Source organism: Neolamprologus brichardi, chromosome 17 (assembly GCF_056152115.1).
Source record: "Neolamprologus brichardi isolate AB-2024 chromosome 17, ASM5615211v1, whole genome shotgun sequence".
Lineage (NCBI taxonomy): Eukaryota > Metazoa > Chordata > Actinopteri > Cichliformes > Cichlidae > Neolamprologus > Neolamprologus brichardi.
In genome coordinates, this window is record NC_142120.1 from 12,352,516 (window position 1) to 12,380,288 (window position 27,773).

At 40.0% G+C, this 27,773-nt stretch overlaps 1 protein-coding gene across 2 annotated transcripts in view; it reads left to right on the top strand.

Moving 5' to 3' along the window:
* The window catches only part of iqsec3a (IQ motif and Sec7 domain ArfGEF 3a), a 119,666-nt gene that overhangs the window by 47,888 nt on the left and 44,005 nt on the right, over nt 1–27,773 (top strand). For both annotated transcript variants that reach the window (XM_006780729.3, XM_006780730.3), the window contains exons 3-4: nt 13,411–14,029; nt 22,576–23,873. In XM_006780729.3, the coding sequence (XP_006780792.2) occupies nt 13,411–14,029; nt 22,576–23,873 (1,917 nt within the window). The remainder of the gene's footprint in view (nt 1–13,410; nt 14,030–22,575; nt 23,874–27,773) is intronic.

The following is a 27,773-nucleotide window of genomic DNA, read 5'->3' on the forward strand; positions in this document are numbered from 1 at the left end:
GCTCACACAGCTGTGAATAATTGCAGAAAATGTACATCTGTCTTCAAACTACAGTACAGCACTGACTCACAGCTAAAATTTACAGTTAACTTACCTTGACATTTCACATCAGTGGCTTTTTCAGCTCTTTTGTTCCAGTTTCACATCAGCATACAGACAACATGTAACTGAGTTTGTCAAACTCAGGTTGACACCCAGCGCTTTGATCATAACCATGTGATGAATTACAATGAAACAAGTACCGTGCTTGCTGAATAATCATATTTCTTTATTGTCAGTAGAGTTGCAAGGTAGTAGAAAGAGGCCAGCATATTCCAAACTATTACAGTTATCATATTAGTTCATAAGCACCTTTGTCTAATAATTTGAAAGGTGAAACATTTCAGATTCACTTGGACAACAGGCAGTGTGAGACATGTGATTTAGTCCCATTCTCTTAAGCACAAGAGCTTGCATGTCTATGACGTTTAGTTTAATATATATTTTCAACAGTTCTCAGACTTTTTTTTTTCCATATTAACACCAAACAAGCATTTTCCAAGTTTCTCTTGTTACTGTAAATATCATGAATATGCTATTGTGTGATCCTTGAAGTGTTCAGTTTCAAGTGTTCTGTGTTGCTTAAGAGAGCCAAGTTCAAATACAAATTCCTGCATGGGGAATCTGCCTTAGGATGTTTTCTAATATGTGACAAAGGAAAAGAGCCAAAACCAGGAAAAACACTCCTATTTCCCCCTGACGGGCCACATAATAGGCAATTAGTTTGTGAAATCGTCTGGGTGGGGGGGATGGGCTCAATTGTTTGTTCCTCTTGCAACGAGGCGAAGCAGCCGCTGAATCTTTCTCCGGGCATTGTAGTTCTTGAACGCACCCCGTTTTCTCTCTGCCTTTCTGTCAGGCATCCATAAAAAGCTGCTTTTGCCATGAGGTATAAAAATAACATCGTGATTCTTGTGTGTAACAGGATGTGAATAACAAGCAGGGAAACAAACACAAGGAAAAAAAAAAAATCTAAAGAACTCTTTACACTGGACACACTGTAAGTGTTTATCAGATTTTCAGGATTTTTATGACACGGACTGCAGGGTGGACATGATGCACATGCTCACGGGAAGCTAGTAAATCCATTTACGAGAAATGTGGTGTTACATTTGTGTGTGAAGGTAGTATCAAGCACTTGGCTGAGGTCAGTGTGTTAGGAACAAGTACTGAATGACGATTGTGATGCATGACTCAAAATCTTCAGGGTAATATAACCTGGATGTCCAAGAGACTTAATCATAAGTCTTTTGATTTTAGGCTTCCAAACAGGTTTGACAGCAGTGAGTCATGGCTTCACATAGACTTTAGCCTTTTTAAACCAACTTGTGCTGCCAATCTGCCCTTCTTTTCCCAGACAATAAATCTGCATCTAAACATTTTCTAACACTTGTAGGGAAAACTGCATATCTCTGCATAAAGCAGCAAATACACATGAAATCATCACATCATAGTAACGGCGACTGGCTTACTTTGATTTGATTGATGTAATTACAATCAAAATTGTGATTGTAATTGCACCACAGTGGCAAGATTTAAAGAATGGATGTTTACAACCATCACTCTAGGAATGTCAATCACTTTCTCTGTGTCACTGATTGAAATATGTACAACGTCTAAATGGAATACAATTACATTTTGTACAAACATTCATTATTTGATGATTTCTAGAATTTTCCTCCAGCTCTCCTGTTGAAGTTGAAAGCTGCAGGACCATTGAAACGTTTTTCATGAATATAGTATGGTTTGCAGTAATTAGTATAAGTCCATCATACACGGAAACTAATGCATTGAGCAAATTCTCCATATTCACAAGGCAAATTGTTAATGTAGGAACATTTTGTTTCTAGATTGAAGGGTTGACACCAGTTTTATAGGGGACATTTTATGACACTGAATGATGGTGTATGTCGTTTTCCCTCCTTGAAGTCCTGCCCATGATTCCTGAGCTGTGTATATAACTATATATTACTGCAGTGTGTCTACCGTATATCTACGATGCAATTTCCACTGCCGCTCTCTCTCTTTCTGTCTCCGCATTGCTTGCTGTCTTTCTCGCTTTTACCCACAACCTGGGGCAACATCTTTTGAAGAGATTCAATTTGAAATACTGGCTTGCATATTTCACGAGCCCATCCTGTTTTTATACCCTGTACTCTATTGTTGCTGGGAAGCTGTTTCATTGACATTGCATGGGAATGCCTGTGGTTACTGGTCTCTGTATGTACTTGCATACTGCATGTGCTACTAGTTTGTTCCTTCAACCTTCTGGGGTGAATATCCTCTTGTTTACTCTTGAAATTCAACACGATAAAGAAAACTCTGGCTTTTTTCTCTATATAGCAGGAGGCAACACGCTGTTTGTGTTGCAACTCTTTTTGCATTCTCACCTCAACCTGCAAAACCTGTGATACAAATCGCTGGCCCTTAGCAAAAGACCCAAGAGCCTGTGTGGGATTTTAACAAGAGCCAAAGGGCCATTCTTTGCTTTCGGAGACACAAACTGGTTGGCATTGATCTTAGTCGTCTGCTTATTCTGCTTGCTCAGAATGTAGGGATCAAATGTTTTCCTCTCTTTGCCTCTTTCATGCTAAACTGTTGTATTTATGAGCTCTGTCCTTCCACCCAAGTGAGCACAGTATTGACTGGCATCTACATAATCAATCAATTCAAGATTGATCACAGCACAAAGAAGGGTGATGCCCCACACCATGCATCACTGCATGTCCACTGAAGGTGAATTGCATAGAGTAGGTTTCATCAGCCATTTAAAAACAGCCTTTTTTGGTGAAGAGAAGATTTTACTGCATCTTATAACAATTTTAATAACATCTTCTTGTAGAAAATGAATTCAAAATGAGCTTTTCTGTTTAGAAAAGAAAAGAAAAAATAAAAGGAAAAAAAAACAATACACAGATACTCTTTAACCATGTGAGTCATCTGTGGCTATCTCATGATTTAACCATGTCATGTCTATATTTGTAATCCATCCTACACTGGAGCCTCTCTCACAAGAATGGACAAGAAAGTGCTGCCAGCTTTCTGTAAATTACACAATATGCAGAAAGCATAAAAAATGATTTCTCTGTCCCTCTCCGGACTTTTTTTCTCCTTTGGAACAAGAGGGTGGCTCGCACTGATGGCGCTGCAGACGTGTGTGTGTGGGCAGCTGATAAATGTCTCCAGTTGACCTTGATGATTGAAAACAAAGACTGAAAGACAAGATATATGGCTCTGAAGAGAGGCCAGATGGATGTCTTTAACTCCAGAGAGAAAATGCAGTATTTATGTTTTAAGTCTGACTGTAGGGATGGCAATGCTGCCTGTCTATGGCCCATTTTAGTCCACACTTTCCAGATCATCCGAGATTCCTCTGCACTGCACCCAAAGAATGATTTCTTGACTTCTGTCAACCTCACTCATCAACAACCACATTAAAGTTTCATAGCCCAATACACTTGCATCATCAATTTTACTGTACAAACAATAAAAATGTACACACTAACTAACTAACTAACTGATAAAGTTCATGGAGTTATCTTTAAAATGGAGTGCTATCTGTCATGGAAGGAATCAGATATGACTTTCTACTGCATCCAAGTATTCCTGATAGGAACTTGAAACATCTGCTAAGCATACGGGACTTTGGGCTCAAATACACACCATCAAATTTTATACGACCATGAAATTTAACAGCTTTGATCATTCCGGTTTAAATTTGTCAGCGTTAACACACTAAGATGACAAACATGGTAAAAATTATTGAGGTTTCTCGTGTTATTCAATGCATAAATTACTTAAGAGTCATCCTTCCATTCACCAAATACTCACTTAAGTACTCGTCTAGAAAAGGAGGTTTGCTGTCAAAGTAAAGTTCTCCAGCCAACATGTTTCAAAAGGTGTAACTTTTAGTTTGAACGCAAAAAATATTAGCTTGAGTGTTTGAAGACCATACATTCAAGCTATGACTACAGCAATATGCTAGCAGGTGGGTCATTAATAATACAATGAAATAACAGGGAGCTTTTTGTCCACTGGTTGGAGAATACACAACTTTTTGCTAGCAACAGCCAGTTGCCAGATGGTCACAGACCAGTCTCTAGGTCTGTGAATAAATGGGGCTTTATTCACTTGTCACACATGGAAAATCGCTGATGAATCTTAAAGGATTAGTGATCATGTGTCTGCAAAACTGTATCTGTTAAACCTGCATGTTAACATCACTGTTAGCATTGTAGCGACTTTATATTGCCATTTAGGTTTTTGGCGTTAAAGTCTCAAAAAGCCAGCATAAGTTGGTCAAATTCCAAATGTACATTGATATATTTAGAAATTTCTTAAAACTAATGGAAATCACTTACTTTAGAGTCAGCATTTAACTCAAAATCTTCAGATGTCCTGAAATGATAAGCCTCTATGGGTTTAGCTTATATTCCCAGTAAACTGACTTTCATACTAAAGTTAGTGAAACTTGTCTTTAACTTTTATATATAAAGCATTTGACATGGGTCCATTACATTCATAAAGTTTAAGTGAGCTATGCACCCTTAAAATCTGCCCCATTTTTCTCATTTCCAATGCAATATACATCTCATAACTGCGCCATAATGCCAGCAGACAGATCATTCACTGTACTCACACTCAAGGTCTCCCACTTATAGCCCTGAGCAGTCACATCAGCATATGGCATTTTAAAAGTGGCACACTGAGTAAAAATCAGTGGAACGTCCCCTGTTGAAGCATTGCGAATGTTCGTGGTTGGCAAGGGGTTAGGTCATAGATTAATGATGAAAAAGGCGGAAATGTGTCATGCCATTTTTTTTTTGTTTTCTTTTTTGTTTTCTTTTTTACTAAGGGTGAAGAAAAATGATTAATCTTGACCTGGTGATTAGAGAGGACCTGGGCTTTTGCTGCTAATTGGCTGAAAGCTGACATTGTGCATTTTAATAGCTGTTGTTTCTTTATCTGGGCTTAGTGCCTCTAAACAGTTTCAGAAACACTTCAGAAACTTTTTCTTTCCGTCAGTGTGAGAGTGAGGTCAGTTGGCTGCAATGCAGCATATTTCTTTGGCTTAAGTGTGCAGCACAATAACCTGAAAAACGTAAGAAAATCATTTTTTTCTCAGCTTTTCCTCAGTGTCTCTTTTGTACATATGACACTAAGTCATGCATTCCCTGTTTGCAGCAACTGTGATGAATTTCAAATACACTTGAGCAAATTTGCTCCATACATCATCTTCACCATGCATTCGAAGGGAGAAATATGCTTATTTATGCAGAGGCTTCTGCTCTTCAGCCTGCCCTTGTTTTCTGCCTGATGAACTGATTAATTCTCTGGGAGCAGTATGAGAAACATAGGGTAGGCACTGAGTGAAGAGGAATTCAGCAGAGGTGACAAGGGAATTCATTTCTGTATAATTTAAGGAATGATTTAAGTACAAAGAAAATTAAGCCAAAATTAAAATGCTTGCTAACTGACAATACACATGTTCAGTGCAAGCCGCTCTTCTAAATTCATGCAACCATAGCTTAGCTTCTTCTTCAGGGATGTTATTTGCTGTGATTTCTGCTGATGTGGTTTTGCTCACATAATGCCCTCTTCAGCAACTCCTTGGCTGCAGTCCACCAGAGGATAGACCCTTTGAACCCCAGTGGTCACACAGTCCAATAACTCATCTCTCCTGCTGCACACCTCTGTGGGGATGATGCAGCAAAAGCTCTGCGGTCAAGGTTAATGATCAAGTAAAACTAGCATGAGGCAACTGAGTTCACAGCGGAAACATAATTAATGCATCGCTTATTTAAAGAATGTTGTCACTGATGTCATCGTCTGTCCAAATAACATTAACTTTCTTTGACCCTCCTGAACCCCAGTTTTTACAGTGAAAATGTGCTTATGGTGCACTTTTCTAATTGAATAAATCTTGAAAAATAAAGTAACCCAAGCATCAACATCAATCTATTAAGGCCCGCACGCCTTCTAACCACCCACCATTACAATGGAAACTTTAATCCAAATGAAACAGTCCCTGTAATGGATAATCTCCACAGAACTGACTGGTATAGCTTGTTTCTTAATTCGAGTTTACTTTCATTGTTCCTAAACTTGTAATAGGTTTACATTTCTTCATATTTGCTTTCTTGCCAAGAGTCAACTGTAACAATTTACTGTAAAGCTTTCTTCACAAATGCAGTTGAATACTGTAAATCAGGATGTTTTGGGAAAACTACTAACATTAACATATTGTACATTGCTTACAGTAGTGTTACAGTATTTAGTAGTCTGGTATTTACTAGAGTCATTCCTAGTCCTATTCTTAGAGTCATCCAAAGAAAATCTTTAAAAGAGCTTCACAAGCCCTGGAAAATTGTTGCTTGAGATTAGTTTACAATTATAAAAAAGTCTGGCCCCTTGAAAGTAAAATATAAATAAATAAGTGGTGCTTCAAAACTTTTACACAGTAATGTATTTATTCATTTTATGTAATGAACTGCAGATACAATTGTATTACAAATACAAATTTGTAAAATGAAACAAAAAAACTGGATGTATTTAATTGCAAAGCGTACATTCTATATACAGCAGTGTAATAGTTTGCAGACTATAGCAGCTACACTTTAAAATTTTCAGTATTTTACTTTAGTTTCACACTTCAGCTGATCTGAAACAGCACAAAAGCTGGTTAGAGAAGTTGAGCACAGACATAGGAAAACCTCTAGTGCTCACAGAACCGCCACATATCTCATTTGTTTTATCCCTACATAATTTTATGTGTAAAAACTTTAAAACTGCTTAGCAAATGGGTATTTCCAAAAAGTGACAGTTTCTTTAATCTTTCTTCATCTAAGCCTGAAACTAAAAATACCATGCTATATAGAAAAAGGACCCCCAGATTATTCTCTTCCATTTAACTTAAATAATTTTACATCTTCCAAATGCATGTGCTCTTTTTTTGCTTACATCTTAGATGTGGCAGCCAATGTGAATGAATTACAGATACCCTGGACTTTAAAACCTGATATACTTCCATGTTGCCTGCAGTCAGTGTTGCTTCGTGTCAGAAGAACACAGATTTCTTTGCCGCTGCCCTTTTGCTCCCTTTTACCTAACAGCAGAAATAATGGATATCAGTGGAGCAGCATCTCCAAAATGCATCTCCTTGATGTTCCTTTGCTAGGACTCAGAAATGGAGCACAGCTGCTTCTGAGCCACTCAGGAGGCTTTTTAGAGGGAAACTAAGATTGCCATGAGGCCAAAAGAACTTTTATGCTTTAGGGGCACACGCTGATGGGACTTACTGATGTCATTTTTCCTATCTTATTACTTTACCTTTTTGTTGGGCAGCATCACCGTAATTGAATTCACAACATTAACACGAGAAGGTGAAAGCATGGTGATGGACCTGCTTTTGTATCTTTTATTAAGGGTGTTTTCATACCTGCTGTGTTTAGTCCATTTAACACGGTAATCGCATTTGAGCAAGTGCACCGAGACCCTTTTGAGGAGGTGGTCTCGGTGCAGTTTCCAAAACTTCCCATAGCCACATATGCTTTAATGTAATGCAGCAAGGCACTATAGATGCGCAAAGGTCTGTATGGTCTAGCAACTAGCTGTGAAATGAACCTAAATTCTCCATGTTCTCCTATATTGCAGATACAACACCTTCTACCAGTATTTACTTGTATTGCTCCTGCCCCAGACGCTTCTGCAATAAAAGAACTGAATAGTCTCACTTGATGTGTAGTGACACATTTTTATTTGCTTCGGGTACACTTGGATTTTTCACTGTGTAAAAACACAACAAACCATGGGGAAAACCCACAAGTTTGCAAACCCATCAACTATTTGGACCAGAGTAAATAAACTATAATTGGGAAATCGCCCCAAAATGCAGTAATTAAATTAGTCTAATTAAAGCAAGGAATCAGACTAATTAACCAATCTAATAACTTTCCAGTGATGGAAATGGAAGATTAGAAAAAGATAAATGAATATTGAGATGAAATGAAAAGGTCCAATTTAAACTATACCTTGAGTACTTGAAGGTCAATTTTTTTTGGAAAACATGAATAAATCTCGCAGAGTGCCCAGGTAATTAACATTTGAATGGAAACAATAATTGATATCTAGAGAATCGTTGTTTCAGAATATGGGCTGTATGTGAGCTATCGTAAACTGAAATGGTCCTCACTGACTTATATAGTCCATTTGGAACAGAGACAACCCTCACCTACCTAATTGGTATTCTTGCATTTCAGACATTTTCTTTCATTTGGCCTCTTATCATGAACAGAAGGATTGCCCTGTTTCTCATACCGAAGCTGCAACTGGGATAGAGACACTCTTCCATAATGTGGCTATTGCCACACTGTGATGAGCCTGTGGAGTCATCTGGCTAAGATTTCTAATGAATCTCAAAAACTATATGATACCTGTGGTGTTTGACCTTTTTAGCTTGTGATCAAAGTTTAACTTCATCAGATTCAAGGTGTTACCTCCTTTGCACAGTATCACCTTAAAGCACTTGTGGCAGGCTGCTGAGTTTGCATCTTTTGCTGTGAAGTACAGCCAGACTTTTGACGGCTTCACCTTGGGCATTTTTAATCTGTAGCTCTGCTCTAAAAGAACATACGTACCTGGGCCCGCCTACTATCCTTGGAAAGGTAAAATGCTAGAATTCAAAGTGTGTGACATCTCAAGAAATATATCTCATATATATTTCTCATACTCATATATATCTCAAGAAATAAAGCACCAAAATGTGTGTTGCTTTTCGGTCTGGTTACTACTGTTTATGTCAGATACCGGTGCCATAATGGCACCGGATACAGGTACCCATCCCTACTTCTCAGATTTATCTTTTAACTCTTTGGAGGGTGTCACCGGGCTAAAATACTACTAGTACTTTTGACACACAATATTAACAATTAAGTAATCTGATAAGCACACTTAGAAATAAGGGTACAGCAAAAGTCGGTTTCTGTCCAATTTCTATACAAATGTACCCTAGTGACCAGAGTTCAAGGTAACTCCTGTACTTTTCCCAGGCAGAAATTACAAAACATTTTGTACTTGGAAATTTTATGGCTTTCCAGTTTTCTTATTCAATTTCAATTTCAAATTCAATTGTCAATTTCAATTTCAATTTTATTTATATAGCGCCAAATCACAACAAATGTCGCCTCAAGGCGCTTCATAGATACAGAGAAAAGCCCAACAGTCATATGACCCCCTATGAGCAAGCACTTTGGCGACAGTGGGAAGGAAAAACTCCCTTTTAACAGGAAGAAACCTCCGGCAGAACCAGGCTCAGGGAGGGGCGGCCATCTGCTGCGACCGGTTGGGGTGAGAGAAGGAAGACAGGATAAAAGACATGCTGTGGAAGAGAGACAGAGATTAATAACAGATATGATTCAATACAGAGGGGTCTATTAACACATAGTGAGTGAGAAAGGTGACTGGAAAGGAAAAACTCAATGCATCATGGGAATCCCCCGGCAGCCTACATCTATTGCAGCATAACTAAGGGAGGATTCAGGGTCACCTGGTCCAGCCCTAACTATATGCTTTAGCAAAAAGGAAAGTTTTAAGCCTAATCTTAAAAGTAGAGATAGTGTCTGTCTCCCGAATCCAAACTGGAAGCTGGTTCCACAGAAGAGGGGCCTGAAAACTGAAGGCTCTCCCTCCCATTCTACTTTTAAATACTCTAGGAACAACAAGTAGGCATTCATTTAAGTTAGATAAGTTAGATAGAAGTTAGTGTTTTCCCTGTGCCAAGTGACGTTTATCCATGTGCTCTGTCCAATGACATCCATGTTATGCTAAATAGTTTAAGTTGACTGTAGTTGCACATGTGATAAAGCTTTGAGTGCTGTATAAGACAAGGAAAGTGCTATACAGCTGTGAGTTCATTTCCAAGAATCGGAATGAGTATTGATTAAATAATGATATAAGAAACATATATGTATATATATTAAAAAAAAAAGAAAAAAAAAGAAGAAGAATTATAAAAAATAAAAAAAAAAAAAAAAATACACATTACATATAATGTGATTGCAAGGAGGTATTTCTGGAGTCTATAAATTACTAGATAGTGGAAAAGGGGTGGGATTAAATAAGCTCATGCTTCTTCCTGCTCCTTTTTGAACATGACAGATATTTGTAGTTGTGGTTGCTCGTTTTCTTTTTTGTTTTGCTTTGTTTATTTGTCTCTTTTAATTCTATGTTGTTGTACTTTTTTAACATGTTCAAAATAAAGATTCAATCAATCAATCAATCAATATATACAAAAGAAAAATAGAATGCACACTCCTGTATCCAGGTTCATTTTTGTGCTGTAGCATTAAGGTGCAAAATTGACACTGGAGCTGATCAGTTTCTGTGAGATACAAACAGCCTGTCAAGGGTAGAAAAGGAGTACCTTAGGGGGATACAGCCCTAGTGACAAGCCATTGTACCTCTGAAGGAACAATATGGTACTTTACATTCTGTAAGAGAGTGTAAAGTAGGATAATATATCAGTCACCAAGCTCTCTGTAGAATATCTTATTTTCCTTTGATGCAGTAAGTACATTTTGCTGACTTCTGTACTATTACTTCATGCAGTACAGAAACAAAGGGCCTGTCCTTAAATATAAAGACATGCATATATTCATAGAGATGTTTCCAGACTTTGTAATACTGCAAAGCAAGTCAAAGAAAAACTACTCTCTCATGCATCCCGATTCAATTTAACGCCTGTAAATTGTATAGTATTCTTTTACCTTCTAAATGTTATAAAACTGTACTGAATTTCATTCAGATTGTTTAAGGTGCATGGATTGTCTTTTTATTTTACACAAGTGGAGATTCCCTTTCTATGAGCCTGATATTAACGGTTGTAGCCCAGCATGCAGCATTAGCAGACGGCCCCAAACTCGCGTCACACCACTGTACCGGCCTGTTCACAATCACGACAGTGAGAGCAGGAGATGTCAGTGGACACTATAATTATATTCTGGATGAAAAGCATGGAGGCCACTGCGCTCATCCATCTTCAGAACTGACATATGGAAAAACTGGGAAATGAGAGGAAGCATCCAGACCTTGTCCTTGCCTTGTCAGTCACTTTGATACACAGAACAGCTCAATCCCCTTACCTGGGAAAGACAGAGCAGCAGGAAAACTGCATATATATATATATATATGTGTGTGTGTACATACCATATGTGCATCTGTTTGGATGCGTGCGTGCGAGAGGCATGGTTGGAAAGAGAGGATGACAAGAAAGATAAAAAGGATAGAAAAAGTTGATATGCAGAGGGAATGTCAGTCCATCTGAAGGAATGTGAAAACCCAAATGAGACTGAACTAACTCTTGAGCTTATATTCGCTTTATAAATGCATACACATCCATACACAATATGTTTTCAGTGACTGCGTTCGTTTTTCATGGTTATTTGTGTCTCTTCAAAAATAATTCCCTTTGATCACCTGTTCCTTCTTTTTTTTGTTACTTTTATCGGAATCTGACTTTAATCCAGCTGCATGCCGCCTGTTGGTTGTCTTAATATCTCTCACCATAACGGGGGCTCTAGCAAAATGCAAATCGGAACGACTACATTTAGATTCATAACAATGAAAGGAAACGTTGTAAGCAGGGATCATGGCAGGCTCTCTTGCCCTAAAAGAAGTCTTCTGTTTTTTCCAGGCAGGTCTATTTTCTGCATGAGAAAAAGCTCACCTGCAGCTGAATGTTGAAGGAGCACACTTTCCCTCTTCATTATTCATTGCTCATATAAGCTCTATTTTAGAAGTAGCAGACCTAGCTATACCCATTCCCAGAATTCTTTTTTCTCAAGCTTATGTGCTGCCCTAAATATATATATATATATAAAAAAAGACCCAGGCCTCTTGTGCAGAAGAAGGTGGCAGAAAGGTTTTTGTTGCCATCAAACCTTTTTTTAAAAATTATTAACTCTCTACATTAGCAGAAATGCAGTATATAAGTATGCTTTTATTAATGAAGGCTTTTTTTAGACAGACAACTTAAGACACAAACTAAAAGTTTATTGTTGCAGAGCCCTTTGTCTTCCTCCGAAGAAAAATCGTGTTGACTTTCTTCTGAAGTTCTGCATGAAAAGTGGTGATTTTATGCTCAGTGATTCAATTCTTATCACCAAATTCAGTAACGGGGGGGGGACAACATGCCCAGTTGTTATCACAGTTACTTTTAGCTGGTGTGCAAAACCGGCACAAAGTCAAAGTAAGTCTTTCAGGAAAATCTGCTGATACATGTTGTTCTTATAATAAACAGAAACAGAAACGTCATTGTGTCTTTCAAACTTCATCAACATGTCATCAAAGATTAGTCAGTCCCATGTGTTTAAAGGCAAACGTGTGCAAATATAACAGCTACACTCTACACAGCTGGGTTTGTGGTCAATATCACTTTTTTTTTCTTGAAGGCACTTTTTTGTACGTCTAAAAGTGGCAGAAATAGTCCAACTGAAAGAAAGAAAAATTGGCAGTGAGAGCAGTTTAAACCATGCTTACTTTTGTCTGCATTTCCATTTGAACATCCCAATGCCCCGGTTATCAGGGTGTGACAGAAAGGTGTTTCAGAAGCTTCTTGACCGTCTGACAAGCACTCCTGATAAAAGATACTGGCAGATTAAGTGCAGCCTTACTGAGCCACTAACATGACTGCTTAGTCATGTTCTTCTATCAGCTGACAGGGGAGCATTGAAAACTGCTCTCAAGGTGATGTCAGTTAGATCAAAATGTCTTCAAACACATTAGATGATTAGAGAAACAGCTAGTATTTGCTATGTGGACAAAAAGTATATAAATATATTATTTGTTCCTGTATATTACATGCCTATTACACCTCTTTTTGTTTTAAAGTGTAAAACGACACCTCCAGTACACTCCAACATACAAGTATTCACACAAGCAGGCGCACATTTAGTGACATTTGTTTTGGCTGCATGACTGTCCCCCCTACGTCTGTGTGTGTGGGAGCGTGTGTCACTATTGGCTGTTAACTATCTTGTTTTTTTCACATTTTCTCTTCTAAAGATTTTGCTGTAAGAAGTAATGCCTTGATCTTTTTCTTTCTTTTTTTTAAACTTTTGTACACTGTGGTTTTATAAGCTGCTCTGTGCTTTATGTTTTCCTGGTTTTCATTGTCTGTCAGTGTCTAGACAGACAAGAAAGGCATTCATAACAGAGCAGGCAGACAGATGAACTGTTGAGTGATGAGGCACAAAAAAGAAAAAAGAGAGAAAGGGTCAACATCTTACCACTAACCCAGGCAGCCTGGAGAAGAGGTCAGAGCTCACCACGGATGCAGCAGACACCTCACTCTGCATTTTCTCCTCCTTTCTGCAGCGATGACCTTTCTCCAGACTCGTCTATGGTTCAGGAAGGGAAGGGAGGAGAAGGAGAGCTGCAGAGTGAGGCCCAGTCACAGCCACAGCCACAACCCGAACTGCAACCGCAGCCCCAACAACAGCAGCAAGAGACTCAGCCACAGACTCAGCCAGCACAGCCCCAACCACAGACTGAGCCCCAACCGCAGATTCAACCTCAATCCCAACCCGAAGTCAAACCTCAGCCAGAACCTGAGCCGAAAGCCCAGCCTGCACCAGAGCCCGAGCCTCAGCCGCAAGTCAAGGCTCTGAGCGAGGCGGCCCCACAGGAAGCCCCTAAAGCCCCTTCGCCGTGCCGAGAGGAGCAGACGGTTGCAGAGAAAGAGAATCAAGAGTCAGAAGAAGTTGTGGAGGCAAAGACAAAGCAAGAGGTAGAGGAGGCGCAGGCCAAGCCACGCGAGGGTGAAGCAGCACAGGAGGAAGAGGACGAGGAAGGGGGAGGAGCAAAAGGAGGTGGCCCGGGGAGGAGAGCCAGTCTGCACCACACAGCCTCGCCCTTGAGGGTGCAGCGCAACGGGGCCGGCTCGCACTCCGCCTCCTCTGACTATGAGCTCTCGCTTGACCTCAAAAATAAGCAGGTAGGGTTGTGTTGGGGTTGGGAGGGGGCGGGTTGAGTGTTGGTGTGTTGTGTTTGGGAGAGGGAGGGGGAGGGCAGGAGGTGCAGTAGCTTGGCTTGTGTGTATTGTACGTCCTGTGGTCTGACATTTTTGTGGTGTTTCGTTTTTTTTTTTTGTCTGAAGAGAAGGTCAGGTGGTTTGTGGTCAAAGCTGGTGTCTGACTTTTTAATTTTGTTTTAATTTTTTCAATTTGTTCGTTTATGTTTTTGTTCGTTCGATGTATTGATCCCTATTAGCGCTTATGGGCTGTCAAAAATATTTCCTTTTCTCCATTATCATAAACCATCATGATCAATGCCATGTCATCACTTCATTGACATCCTCAGTTGTCTTCATCACCAAAACCGGATTGTTTTTTTTCAAACTGTGATTTTCTGAGAATACACTAAACAGTTTTCAGGTGCAGGCTGCTTTACTATTCTAGCAAGGATGCACAATTACCCGTCAAAGTCGATGTAAAAACAATGTCACAAAATGCAAGTTTTGTATTTGCATGACTCCTTTAAAATTTGTATATTTTCTAATGCTATATAATTTATCAGTGGATGGTGAAAAGCCTTAACATTTGTGGAGAATAAAAGCACATTTCATTGCAGCGAGTTAAACCGACTTTGTCCTGAACTGTAAAAAGTGACTGTTTATCTGCGTGCATTTTCATGTTCTCGTGTCTGTGTTCTTATCACGCTGTTCATCAGGAGCTCAGATATCATCTACATTACATAATCATCAAGAGCCATCAAACATTAATTTTCATTATCATCCATCTAAACAACATTCTTCAGTCCATCGAGCTTCGACAAGGTAAGATGGCAGGTAAGGCCCCTACCTGTGGGGCTCCTCACCGTTTTTGTGCTGGATTAATTATGTAAAAGGGCCCTCCACTGAATTTTAGATCCATTTTAGATTCAGCCTGTAAGAAAAGCACCCTTGAGGGCTGAAAAATGCATTTCCATAAACTGCTGTTTATTTAAAGCCTTTCAAAGAGAGTCAGTAACTATAGATGCTGATAAAAGCATGGCCAACTTTAAAGCTAAAATAAACCTGTTTACAGCCGTATATTCTGTTGTCTCTCTAGTTAATTTTCCGTTTCATGACAGTTGTACTGGGGATGGACGTTTTCATAGCTAACTTGTTAAATTATTAGGGCTTGAAGTTACTGATGCATCATTAGGGGCGTGGTCAGTGGGCTGGCTGTTGGCTAGGCTTCACCATCTGCTAAGGTGAAGTGCACTTCTCAATCCGTGTTTGTGGATCTGGTCTTTTTTGCGCCATTTTAACAGAGCTATCTAAACAATAACTGCATTAACACACTGCACATGTGCTCCAGTTTTGGTGTGTCAAGGTGTAATGTATGAAGCAAGTAACACTGTAGAGGGATCTTGCTCACCCAGCTTCCTACTGCTAACTAGCTAAGAACCCGGCACTTCCTTTCTGCTAAAAGAAAACAAACAAATGAGCAAAAAAGAGTTGCAGTAGTAGAATCTGTGTTTTGAATGTGAATCCAGATTTGAGGTTATGATTTTGAAAGAAAGCCATCCAAGACTCCTTTAAACTGCCTTGTGGAAGTTGTAATATCAAGTGTAAACTATATCCAGGCCCCCCAAATCTATTCGTTTTTCCGAGTTTTGTTTTCAAATTGCTTCCCTATATTAATGTGCAATACTAATTTCGCTGGGATCCTCTGTATTTCAAGCAGAAACTTGTCAGACTTGAGCCACTGTAATGTACATCATGCAGGTATTTTTTCCAGGTATTCCGAGTTCCTTGGTTCAATTTTTTTCTTTTCAAGGTACACCTCGGTCCCTCAAGTCTTGACTTCTATTACTGTCCCTGTAAGTGCTGTGCGGCACACTTGGCTGCGCTTAATCAATAACCCAGAAGAATCAGTAAACATGGTCGCTCTAGTGTTAAGTGTTTCTCAGAGTCAGAGCACCAGTGACACACTGTGAAAGGAAATTTGCTCACAGGTGACAGGGGAGATGTCATTTGGATTGTGTCCTTCTCTGCCAATACATATTTAAATTCGCAGAGTGAGAAGAACACACAGAAAACTGCCAGATAAGCCAGCAAAGCATTCATTCCAAGCCACTGAAACTAATATGTCTGAGCTGGATAGTTTTTCCATATTCGCTTTCCCTTTCAGCTCCATTTCATTCAGTTTTGATTGCATTTCCTCAGTTGTCACTTCTTTAATTGAGGCTCAAGATTCTTTTAACCTTAACGTCTCCTTCTCACTTCCATTTTCTCTCTTTTAATCTTACATCTGAAGGTCCCCCTTTCCTGCTATCTCCCTGTCAACAAGGCTTGAGATACGTGATCAGCTAGATTGATCTTCTGTCTGTACAGCCTGGGGTGCAGGGGGCTTGATGGATCTCCAGATCAATGTCAGAGTAATTGGATCTGTGGGGCGATACCTTGATAACTGGGGAAGGACCTCATGATGAAGTATTTGAGCGTTAACCCACTTTAGTTTAGCATTCAACCTCCAGATCCCCCTATTACTTTTTCTCTCTAAATAGGGTTAAATTTAAATACATAATTGTTTAAATTTAAATACTAGTCAATCCATGTAATAATACATACACTTACATAGAAATGTACATTATATTTGTTTTGCTCATAGCTCACTCATATAAGATGAGCCTTTTGTGTTGCCTGCCTAAAGTTGCTGCATACCTGCAAGCCCCTTTGCAACCCTGCTCCACTCAGGCTTGGCATTTTCATGCTGTCTGACTTAATCAGTGTCATATCTGTTGTCACTGATGCTTGCTCTACACTTACACCTGCTTGTTCTGCTGTTGTACCTGGGGGGTTCTTGCTACAGCTCTGCTGGTTTCCCATGTGTGCACATGGAAGGGCGGGGAATATAGTCTCCAAACATTTGCTTTCTGCCCTTTCAGTTAATTTTTGTCAATTTAAACTCTTCTAGCTACAATCCTAGTCACAGACAACTGTGTGTACTTTAAGTTGCTCATAAAATGGAGAGGTCTTGAAGAAGTAAACAACTCATGCAGAATGCACAGCACTTTGTTTTATAATGAGGTGATGTGACCTTTACTTCTGCTCAGTAGCTGCTGCTAATATCTGCTTCAGCAGTTCATATTTCCCAAGAATCAAAAAGAGCACTGAAAATGGATTTGATGGGCTGCCTTCACTCATAAATACACTAAAAAGTGCAAATGCATGTTATGTATCTCACAAAGCCCAGGTTAGGGTTTATAGTTGTTGTTGTTTTTTCATTCCACAATAGGATGATCACTTTTCTTCTTTTTAAACAGCTCATGCAAAATTTAGAATTTTAGGGGGGTATTGTTCTGCAGATGTCCGCAGCAGTGGATTACATCTGATTTTGGCCACGCTGGGACTTTTTGTTTGGCCAAGGCCCATCAGTGTAATTCTATTTTTCTATTAAATTAAGATGCATTAAAATTTAGTCACCGCTGAGCTTTTTCTGTAAATGACTTTGGTCAAGGACGCATGAGCTAAAAAGATTTCCATCCTCTGATGACATCAAGACTTTTCTATTGTCATCCTCATTTACTCATACAGTCAGCATTAGTTGTGTCCCAGTTTTGCTGTTATATAATCATCTCATTAATCATGCAGATGTTTCTGCGCTGTAAGACTGTGCATGAGCATGAAAGCTAATAATCATGGTTTGAATTTCCACCCCTTATTTCTGCAGCATGCGAAAAGATCATCTGCAGTTTTGTTCGCACAGCTCAGTCTGTGCCTGCACGTTTAAGGACGAAACTCGACGAATCAGTATTTTAGGGCTGTTTGATTTATAGGGACTGTAAAAAAGGCAGTATTTAATCTCAGGGTGGGTAGTATTTTACAAGTCTATGACATTACTTAGCTTTGCAGGTACAGTTCAGCACATTTTGTGTTCAGAAAAAGCCGAGCTAAGCTAAACTAATATTGCCTCATAGATGAAAGGAAGCAAATAAGAGTGATTCCCAAAAACTGAGTAGATAAAAAGGAGATAAATTTTACCACTGAAAAAAGGTGTTTAGAAAGCATTTTAGTCAAAGCTGTCTTCAGCGTTCTGCAGGAATGAATAAGTGAGGTTAACTAATTTTTGATTATCAAGGTAATCGGTATTCTTTAAGAAGCCTTCACATATATAGTTTTACAATTAGGTTTAAATGTCACAAGTTGAATATAGATGAGGCTTTTCTAAGAGGCAATTTGTGATAATGATACCGTAGAAGGAGGTGGAGATAGTAATCATGGCACTTGACTCTAAATGGCAACAACTGGCATTTATTTGCAACCAGTAAAAACTAGCAAAAAAAAAAACTGTGTACTGCACCTTTAGTTGACCTTTCGGTTTTGAGACACATTTCTATTTGAAGCAAAAACTTTCAGACTAAAACATATTCCTTTTCCAAAGCCCCTGGGTATTAATATTTCATGTATAGACAGAGAAAGTATTTCAAACCAAGATATCTATCATCCCGATAGCATCTGAAGCCGAGAACCTGTCTCTGTCTCCGCAGCCCAAAAATATTTGAAATTTGCATTTTGTGTTTAAGTAAGATCATTATCTTAATGTGCTAAATCTCTATTAAACCCCCTGTTTGTTATGGGTCGTCTATTTGACTTCAAGAGGATTAGAGACCGGTGTCCTTGACTTCAAATATTTACGTACCCCTTGTCTTCTTTTTGTTCACCTCAAAGTTCAAGCAAAATCTGTTATTGCACACTCTAATTTTATTCTGCGTATCCTGCATTGTGGCACGGCTTTGTGTTGCATAGTTTTTCTCCATTTTTGTCTGCCTCATTCAGAGGGGAACATGAGGTCAGCATGGTGCTGATCTCTCCGTCAGAATCGATTTAGAGACGTGGTGTGAGAGAGCGGTGCCATCGCCGTTTTCTCAGACCACTGTGTCTCCAGAATAATCTCTCCCTCCATCAGCGCTTAGTGAAGTGATCAGAGGTAGAAGTGACAGAGGGCTAATGGGGAAGATTTTCAACAATGCCATTCTTGGCACGGCCATCTGTCTCAACACCTCTTTCTATACCTTTCTTCCATTCTTTTTTTATACACGTGTCTCCTTTTCTTTTCCCACATGCATCACATTTGGAGTGGATTAGCATGCAGCCCTTTAAATGACAGCTAAGGATTTATTAACGCACGAAGAAATCAGAGTTTCCTGAATATTTTGCTGCAATTGCTGACTGAGCAGTAAACTGGAATTTATTAGATTCCTGAGTGCAATCGTCACCAAGTGAACCATTTTGCATCACTGTAACTGGTCTTATAGTAACATTAATGGACACAGCAGGCAGTCGCTGTGAGTTAAAAACCCACTGCATGCTGCACCAGTGAGCCAACAAGCTGGCTTTGGAAGACACATCAAAAACATTTTCTCTGTGTCACGAAACTTGACTCCAAATTAACGATGATTTGTCCAACTGGCAGAAAGAAAAGGTTGAAGGTTTTAGACTTTTTGAATTCAAGTCATAGTTCTAAGAACTTAATATTTATGCAGTGCAGTTAAACAAGACACAAGTACCACCTACATCTATGCTCTACCTTCACATTACTACTGAGAAATAAACTTATGAGGAAGAATGTAACAGTCTGACATATGTGCAGAGCCACACCAGTACGCTTCAGTACCCATAAACCAAGCTGGACTAGTGTTAACATAAAGGTCAAGGACAGAGTTGCTAAATCTGCAAAGGTCCATCTTCCACTGGGTCTGATGGGTCCTTAGAGATGAAATAAAACAGGTAACACAGACAGAAGCACTGTGCACTGTGTTCTGGAAACATGCACTTTGCACCTTTGACTGGACTGTCCAGTGAAAGTGGTACACAGCATTTGAAGTTCCAACACAATCCTCGTTAGAGCTGCCATCAAATCCTGTCTACTTTCCTCACTTTCTTCCTCCATCCATCATGTTCCAGCTCGTCCCGGTGGCTGTAATTCCATCTGAATGGCACAGTGTATCAGATACGCACTCTAATAACGAAAGCAACGTGACCCAAATGCTTTATTCATCATCCCCGACCCGGCTTACGCGGAAGCCAAAACAAACAAGCTCGACTGCTACATTTAATCAAATGCAGCCAAGCTGACAGCCCTTTTTTGCGCATTCAAGGGCACCCCTGCAGTGGAACTCTGTAGAATTTGTTTTGATGAAGGACACCTCTGCGAGTAACGAGGTCAATCATATTACCTCAGCGCCTGTCTTATATTAAAAAAAAAAAGACTTCACAATCTCTATTTTAGTTTCCGCACAGTCATGGTGATAACGTCTTGTCGTATTAAGAGCGCATGCAGCACAGAACAATCCAGATTAAAAAACGATGAATATTCAGGCTGAGTTCGACTGGTCTGCAAGGGATGACAGTCACTGAGAAGTCGCCATCAGCAGATACAGTAGAGCTGTGAACCAGCATCCTATTCAGACTCCACCTTAATATTCTCAGTACGTTTCACTTTGCTCACAGAGGCTCTGCAGTGAAATGTAAATGGAGTAGATAAGGTGGATTTTCAGTGTCATTCCACTATTCTAAAGAGCTTTGTATGTGATTCGGTTCCTCCAATGACAATGACAGAGGCTGCATCTTGCTGAATTAACCACTTATCAAAAATTGCAAACCCTACAGCCATTACAGCCTATCAGTGTTTTTTTTTCTTTTGCAGAAGTCTGATGGTTTGGTGACTTTGTCCAGGACTAAAAGGAAAGCAGATTAGCAGCTGAAAGTCACAATTTGATCCTTCTTAGCTGCATTAACCATTCACTCAATTGCATTTGAATTGACAGGAAGGTTATTTTGTACGGACCAAATTTATCCTCTTGTACACGTCACTCTGATATAAGAGTTCAGCTCTAAATCCGTAAGAGAATCAAAGGAGGAAAAAGCAAAGATGTGAATTCTCTCAGATGAATACTTTGCTTTTTATAAAGTACATTTTTATGCAGAATATTTTTAACATTTATGTATTCGTTGTGTTTCTTAGTGATGGACTATAACTCTTTTTTATGGAAAACAGTTTTCCACTTCTTATTTTGCATAAAATTATATTGCTGTTAAGTCATTTGACCAAGGTAGGATTCGTTTGTAGTTGAATCGAGGCAAAGAGGAAGCCTGAGTTTCTTGTTCACCCTTTCATTCACCAGTCGGATACTCAATTGGTCCTGGTTTAACTGACGTCCCAGCTTCACAGACATGACTGAAAGGTAGCCCATCTGCAGCCGTTGACTCATAACCTCCAGTCAGGAGAATCGCTTCAGGACATCGTCCTCAGCTGTCCTTTCTGGCATGCAGCCGAACTTCAGCTACGTTCTCAGTCCTGGAAGTATTCAGTTTTGTTTAGACAAGCTTGATGGAGCGTGCAGCAGGCAGGACGTATTTGTTGTGAATCCACCAGGCGATTAGCTGCTACAATGCCGACGTGGACTCCATCAGACGTCACACGGACTTTGATCTAGTGAAGTGACAGAGACACTTGTGTTCTCACACGCAACTTCGTGTCTAGAAAAGTTCAGGGCTGCGGTGCATGTGTAGAAATGTCTTGAGTGGGTTTTTTTGTTTTGTTTTTTGAAAGAGTCACCCACTCACTCATGAGAGTAAGTGGGTGAGTCTTTCAATGTTTTTTGTAGGTGTTTCAGTCCCTGCAAGGCAAACGTTCACCATGAATGAGACTTTCACAAAAATCGTGCTAGTTCTGTTTGTAAAACGGTGGTGCTGTTCTTTCAAAGCTGAAATCTCCTCCACATTAATGCCCTTGATAAAGTCAGATGAGCAACAGAATTATATTCATTGATTTGGTGCGAATGAAAAGGACTTTGGAAGATAAGCACTCTTTCTGGGCACTTCCAAAGATACCCACACCCTGATTGTTCTGGGAAACTCAAAGAGGTTTCATCTAGTGTTTGAGCTGCTGTCAGATGAGGAAGGCTATATTACATCTCTATCTATTTCCCACAGCATTTGAGCAATTTTTCACAGGCAAGATTAACGGCCTGTTCCGTTTCAGACAATTTAAAGTTGTGTGGAAGACTTCTCTATGGAATTCATGTAGATTATGAGCTCTGTTTGCTGAAGAAATAGCTGGATGCCATGACTCAGCTATTAGTGTGGTTACAGATTCAGGATACATAACAAAACCAGCATGGAAAATACATTTACTGAACCATGACAATATTATTTAGATTTGCTGATCTTTAGTATCTAAAAATAGGCAATGTTTTTTTCTTTTTCCAACTAAATAAACTTATTTTTTCTTTAAATCTCCACGTGATTAGTATTCCACCAATGCACGCCTATATGCATTGTATACTTACAAAAAAACATTGAATTATAATAATACTCTTTTACCTATTCGCATGTATCTTGTATTCGTTGCAGTTTTAAAAATTATTATACAACTATGACTCTCATATTTGGTCTTAATAATTGCTGTCCTCACTTTTACTATCACTGACGCAAAATAAATGTTTCACCAATTTATTTTCGTTCTGTATGTCTCTTTCCATTTTCTTTAGATCGAAATGTTAGAGCACAAATACGGCGGACACCTCATCTCCCGCCGTGCTGCCTGCAAGATCCAGACTGCCTTCCGCCAGTACCAGCTCAGCAAAAACTTTGAGAAGATCCGCAATTCACTTCTGGAGAGTCGACTGCCTCGACGCATCTCCCTGCGCAAGGTCCGTGTGCAAAATACGGAGGGTTTCTCTGCTGAACGGGCCCTGGCAGAAGGCTGTAACCTGGCAGGCATCCCACTGGTACGCTCACCATCTTTGCCTGCCACGGTTGGTGGCACCCTAACTGACCTGGAAGACTCCTTCACTGAGCAGGTCCAGTCATTAGCAAAGTCTATAGATGATGCACTCAGCAACTGGAGTCTGAAGACCATGTGTTCACTCCAAGAAGGTGGCAACTATCAGTTCAGTGCCGATTCCTTTAGCGCAGCAGCGGCAGCAGCGGCAGCAGGGGTTGGAGGTGGTGGAGAAGGCGGGGGTGGGGACGTGCGAGACTCGGTAATTCATCAGGGCTCCGTAGACCCAACCGACCTCTCAAGGAATGCAAGCAAGCTGATGATGGCGTTTCGAGATGTGACGGTGCAGTTTGACAGTCAGAACTTCCGCGTTTCATCTTCAGTTAGGGAATCATCCACTTCTGTCACCCTCAACAGTGGCACCCAACAAGAAGGAACCTCTGGCACTGTCACCACCACTTCCACGACAGCAAATTCTGCACCAGCCCCTATCACACCCGGTCCTTCACAAGGACCCCCTCCACCACCTGCAGACATCCTAGCAGAGCCCAAAGAACTCCCACCCCCACCCCAGGAGCCTCCACCACCACCAGAATCAGAGATAGAAGGCAGCGAGCAGGATGTTGAATTCCCTGCGCCACCTCCTTCTGAAGAAGAGCTTGGGGAGATGGAGCAACCTCCTCTGACCCCTCTGGATAAGATGGCATTCCCCCAAAGCCCAGAGGAGGTTGTTGTGGTGGTACCGCCACCACCCAGAGAACCAACTGTGGCCCCTCCACCACAGGAGACTATAGTGCTGGGTAGCTCTCCTGCGGTGGAGCCTTTGGATGTTAAGAGATGTGGCTCTGAGACGGCAGACAATAGCTCAGAGCAGATGAGCAGCAGCAGCACATCGACGGAGGCACGCTCGACGTCCGAGGCGTCGTCCAAGGAAGCGTTGCAGGCTATGATCCTCAGCCTGCCACGCTACCACTGTGAGAACCCCGCTAGCTGTAAATCACCCACTCTGTCCACAGACGTCATGAGGAAACGCCTCTACCGCATCGGCCTCAACCTCTTCAATGTGTGAGTAGCAGATTCATTCATTAGTGCTTGTGGTTCTATGGTAACAGAAATTAAAAAATCAGCTTCCGGTTTGTTGATGAAATCTCAGTATAATTTATAGCTTTTGAATTAGTGAACTGTTGGGTGTTGAATTTACGTCATAGTAATATAGTTCTTTTCAGATCTGCTCAAGTTTTTACACTAAAGTTATTGCCAATATTAACACTCTAGTATTCATACTGCAACCACATTTGCAACTTCTGTTGTATTTTCCTGCGTGCCTTCATAAAGTCAGCAGAAGAAGAAGGGAAAAAAAAGAAAAGAAAATGTGCTCTGAAAGCTTATTTATGTTTGGGGTGTTGCACCTTTTCTCTCATTCTGAATCCAGTTCCCCTCGCTGTCTAGTGAAGAGTGACAAAGTCAAAACAAGCTAAAAACCTCCCAAAATGCCCTGCAGACAGGGGCAAGGTGGTTATATGGCAGTGATAGATCGAAAGAAAAATGTTACCAAGGTAACAGTGCAGTGCATGGGGAATGCACTTGTGTTTATGTATTAAGTAAAACAAAACAATGAATCCTGGAGATGTGTGCTTGGTGACATCCAACCACCAGTAAATTAATTACTGAAACATTTAATCATAAACAGAGTTTACATATGAAGAATTTAAGTTAAAGCTAATGTCAGCAAACCAAGGGAAATGAATATCCCATATTTAATTTGTGAGCCACTATGCAATCCCTTTTAAAAATGTCTGGAACCACGTGACATCTGTGTGCTAAGTACCCAACAGCAGACTTGGAAGGCATTAATAAATAGAGAAATTTACCATATGCCCTATTAGCCTTTCACCCAGAGCATACCCTAAAGGGCCTAAACACCCCACATATTCTAATAAATGAACTGGATTCATGTAGCAAGCTCAGCTCAACTTCTGATTGAGTTGCTGGGTAACAGTTAGTTGGAATGCATGAAGGATGAATCCCCCAAAATAATGGCAGCGATCCACAAAGCCTAAAATTCTCATTAGTCATTCTTCTGCGAGTTGCGAATGTAATTAAAAGTTCCTTCAGCATTGTGTGAACCAGTACCTTGGGAACTGGGATGAAAAATTTGTTAACATTTCAGCCCGAGCAGGATTGGATTTTTCTCTCTGCCACCTCAGCCATTTCTGTAGAAGCTCTACACGCTTTCCAACATATCTTGCACTGGAGGAAAATACACTCTTCTCCCTTGGGTGTGAGATTTTGTGAGGATATTCACCCAATTAGGCCATGTCACACATATTTGTGAGATTGGAGCTCATAAACACACATTATCTTTTTTATTATAATGCCAAGCTCTGCAGCGCCATAAATGTGCACAATAAAGCCTATTAACTTTGACTCAATGCTGGAATGAGACGATGAAAACAAGAGAAGGAACGAGCTGTGCTCTTAGTGAAGAGTGAGCACAGAAGGAATACCAATGTGGGAAATATCCAGAATTTAGAAAGCAAAAAACGATGCTACAAACGATACTATTTAGTATTTAGATACTATTTAGTTTTATCTTTGACTTTTTGATTAACAGCAGACATCATTTTACATTTTGGCAATTTGACAAACTCAGACCAGTGAACACATTAATATTGTGATTGGTGACAAATTAAAGGAAAAACCCGATTACCTGACACTCATAGTAAAAGGGTCAAGAGGTAGTGCTAGTCTACTTAGAGGTGAGTGATCACCTTTATTATGCATTTGAAATTTTTCTATGCTGACTGGTGTCTTTTAGGATGACATTGCTCCAATATAAAGAGAGCAAGACAACATTGTGAAAATGATTTAGATGTAGCTATGGCTTTGCAACTAAAATTGGGTTTTTTTTGTTTTGTTTTACAACTTTCTATTATGTTTCTGCTAAAACTAATACATCAATATATATCCAAATTTGATGACCATTTTTTATGATGAGAAAATCCACCTGACTATTAACATTAAAAGCCTCTGACAAACTATTTTTCCTGAGCTACAATTTTGCTTGATTCAGTGGAAACCCGGAACACATTCTGTGTAAACACATTTCTAATGCCAGTGCCAGTGTTTTTAAAATCCTTTCTATTAATATCTATGTGTGGTACCTTGAATTAAGCAACTAAAGCACCCGAGAAAGCGTCTGGAAAGACTTTGGCCGAAATTATTTTAAAAACAGGTGACAAAAAGAATCCAACCTTTAGTCTTCTTAGCATTAAAATGCAACATGGCAGCCACCCATTGCCTCTTTGACACTTCCTGCACTGGCAAATAAATGATGCAGATTAATCCACTATAGATATAATTCCAGGTGAATAAAGCAAGCTGTTATTTATGTGTAGAAAGTGTTCCTGCTAGATCCAGTTACAATAAAGGTGGGCTTTGAATGTAGGATATGCTACGTACATTTAATCCAGTTTTTCAAACATGTCTGCTTTGATAGTTTTAGTCTGACATGCAGGTGGAGTGGCAGAAAAAAGACTGGATGTAGGATTTATCTGTTTGCTCAGTTGAGATACTGAGTGTTTAATGGCAGCCCCCAGTTTGATTACAAGCCTCTGTGACTTTTGAGCGCAGCTTGTGTAGCCTTTCAGTCATCGTCTTTTGATCAAACACCTCGAAAGATAAGCTGACTTTTAATAAATTGGCTGAGAGGAAAGAGAGAGATAGAATGATGAATTAGGAGCAAAAAAAAAAAGGTAGGGAGAGGCAGGGAAATCGGGCTTGTGGCTTATTAGTTCCACCAGTTCGTATCCTTCTTCTAATACCTTTGCTGTTGTATCCTTTGCATCTTAAACAGGGCTGTTTGCTTTGGGCTAAAACTTTAGGTATTGCTTGATCATGCAGACAGAAAAGGCTCACAAATATGCATCCAACTGGGTAGTGTAAACAGTGAGTGTGCACTGGTCTGTGTTTGTCTTGCAGCGGGGGGTCTATGCATCACCTTTGAAAGGGGAGCAAGAAGGGTTGGGGTAGAAAGTAAATTAAACAGAGGAAAGTCCAAACATTGGTGTGTGCATGTGTGCATGTGTGCATGCATGCATGCGTGTGTGTGTTTGTATGTGTGCATACTAGAATAAAAAGGCAAGACAAGTGAGTGATGGAAATGTAGTGCAAAAGCAACAGAGAGGAACTGAAAGAGACACAAAAAGGTAGCGCAGGGAAAAGGTTGAGAGAAAGACCACTTGATAAAGTTTCCACCTTGTGTGTGGCTGGAATGACAATGACTCCATTATGTGAGGAGAGTGTGTGCCAAGGACACTGCCATCACACAAGGGAGCTGGTAGAGTCTTCAACAGGGAAATGTGCAAAGAGGAGACAGGAGGATGTGTGACATTAATGACAGATTCCTGAGTAGATTTCTCTTTTGGATGCATGACTTCTCAGCTTAATACGGCTCAGTTAGACATGTCCTTATTTCACTTTTCCCCGCGCATACATTCTGGTGTAGTGAAAGTATTGATTAGACCTCAGAGAAGGCCCAGCTTGCATAAAAATGGAGACCCGTAACTGCTTTTCAAATTGAAGAAATGGCGACATGTGAGATTTATCAGTGATGTGAAGAGTGAGCATGTGAGACAGACATATCAAGCAAGGCTAATTAACACAGCAATTCCACAAGAGGGTTTCTGCCAATCAGTAGGCGAGGACTCCACAAGGAGGGGTCTTGTTTGTTTACTTGGGCATACACCAACCTTTCCTGTATTAACATTCTACCCTCAGTGCTAAATGACCCAGCACATAATTACAAACGCTGAAATCCAGATGGTCAAACAGAGGAAGCAATTTTAATTTCTTACAGAACCCAACACCTTTTACCCTCATTTGCTCCCAATATTTAAAGAATAAGACAGGCCATACCGCTTTTTTTTAACCTATTTCATTAGAACAAAAAAATGCTTTGTAACA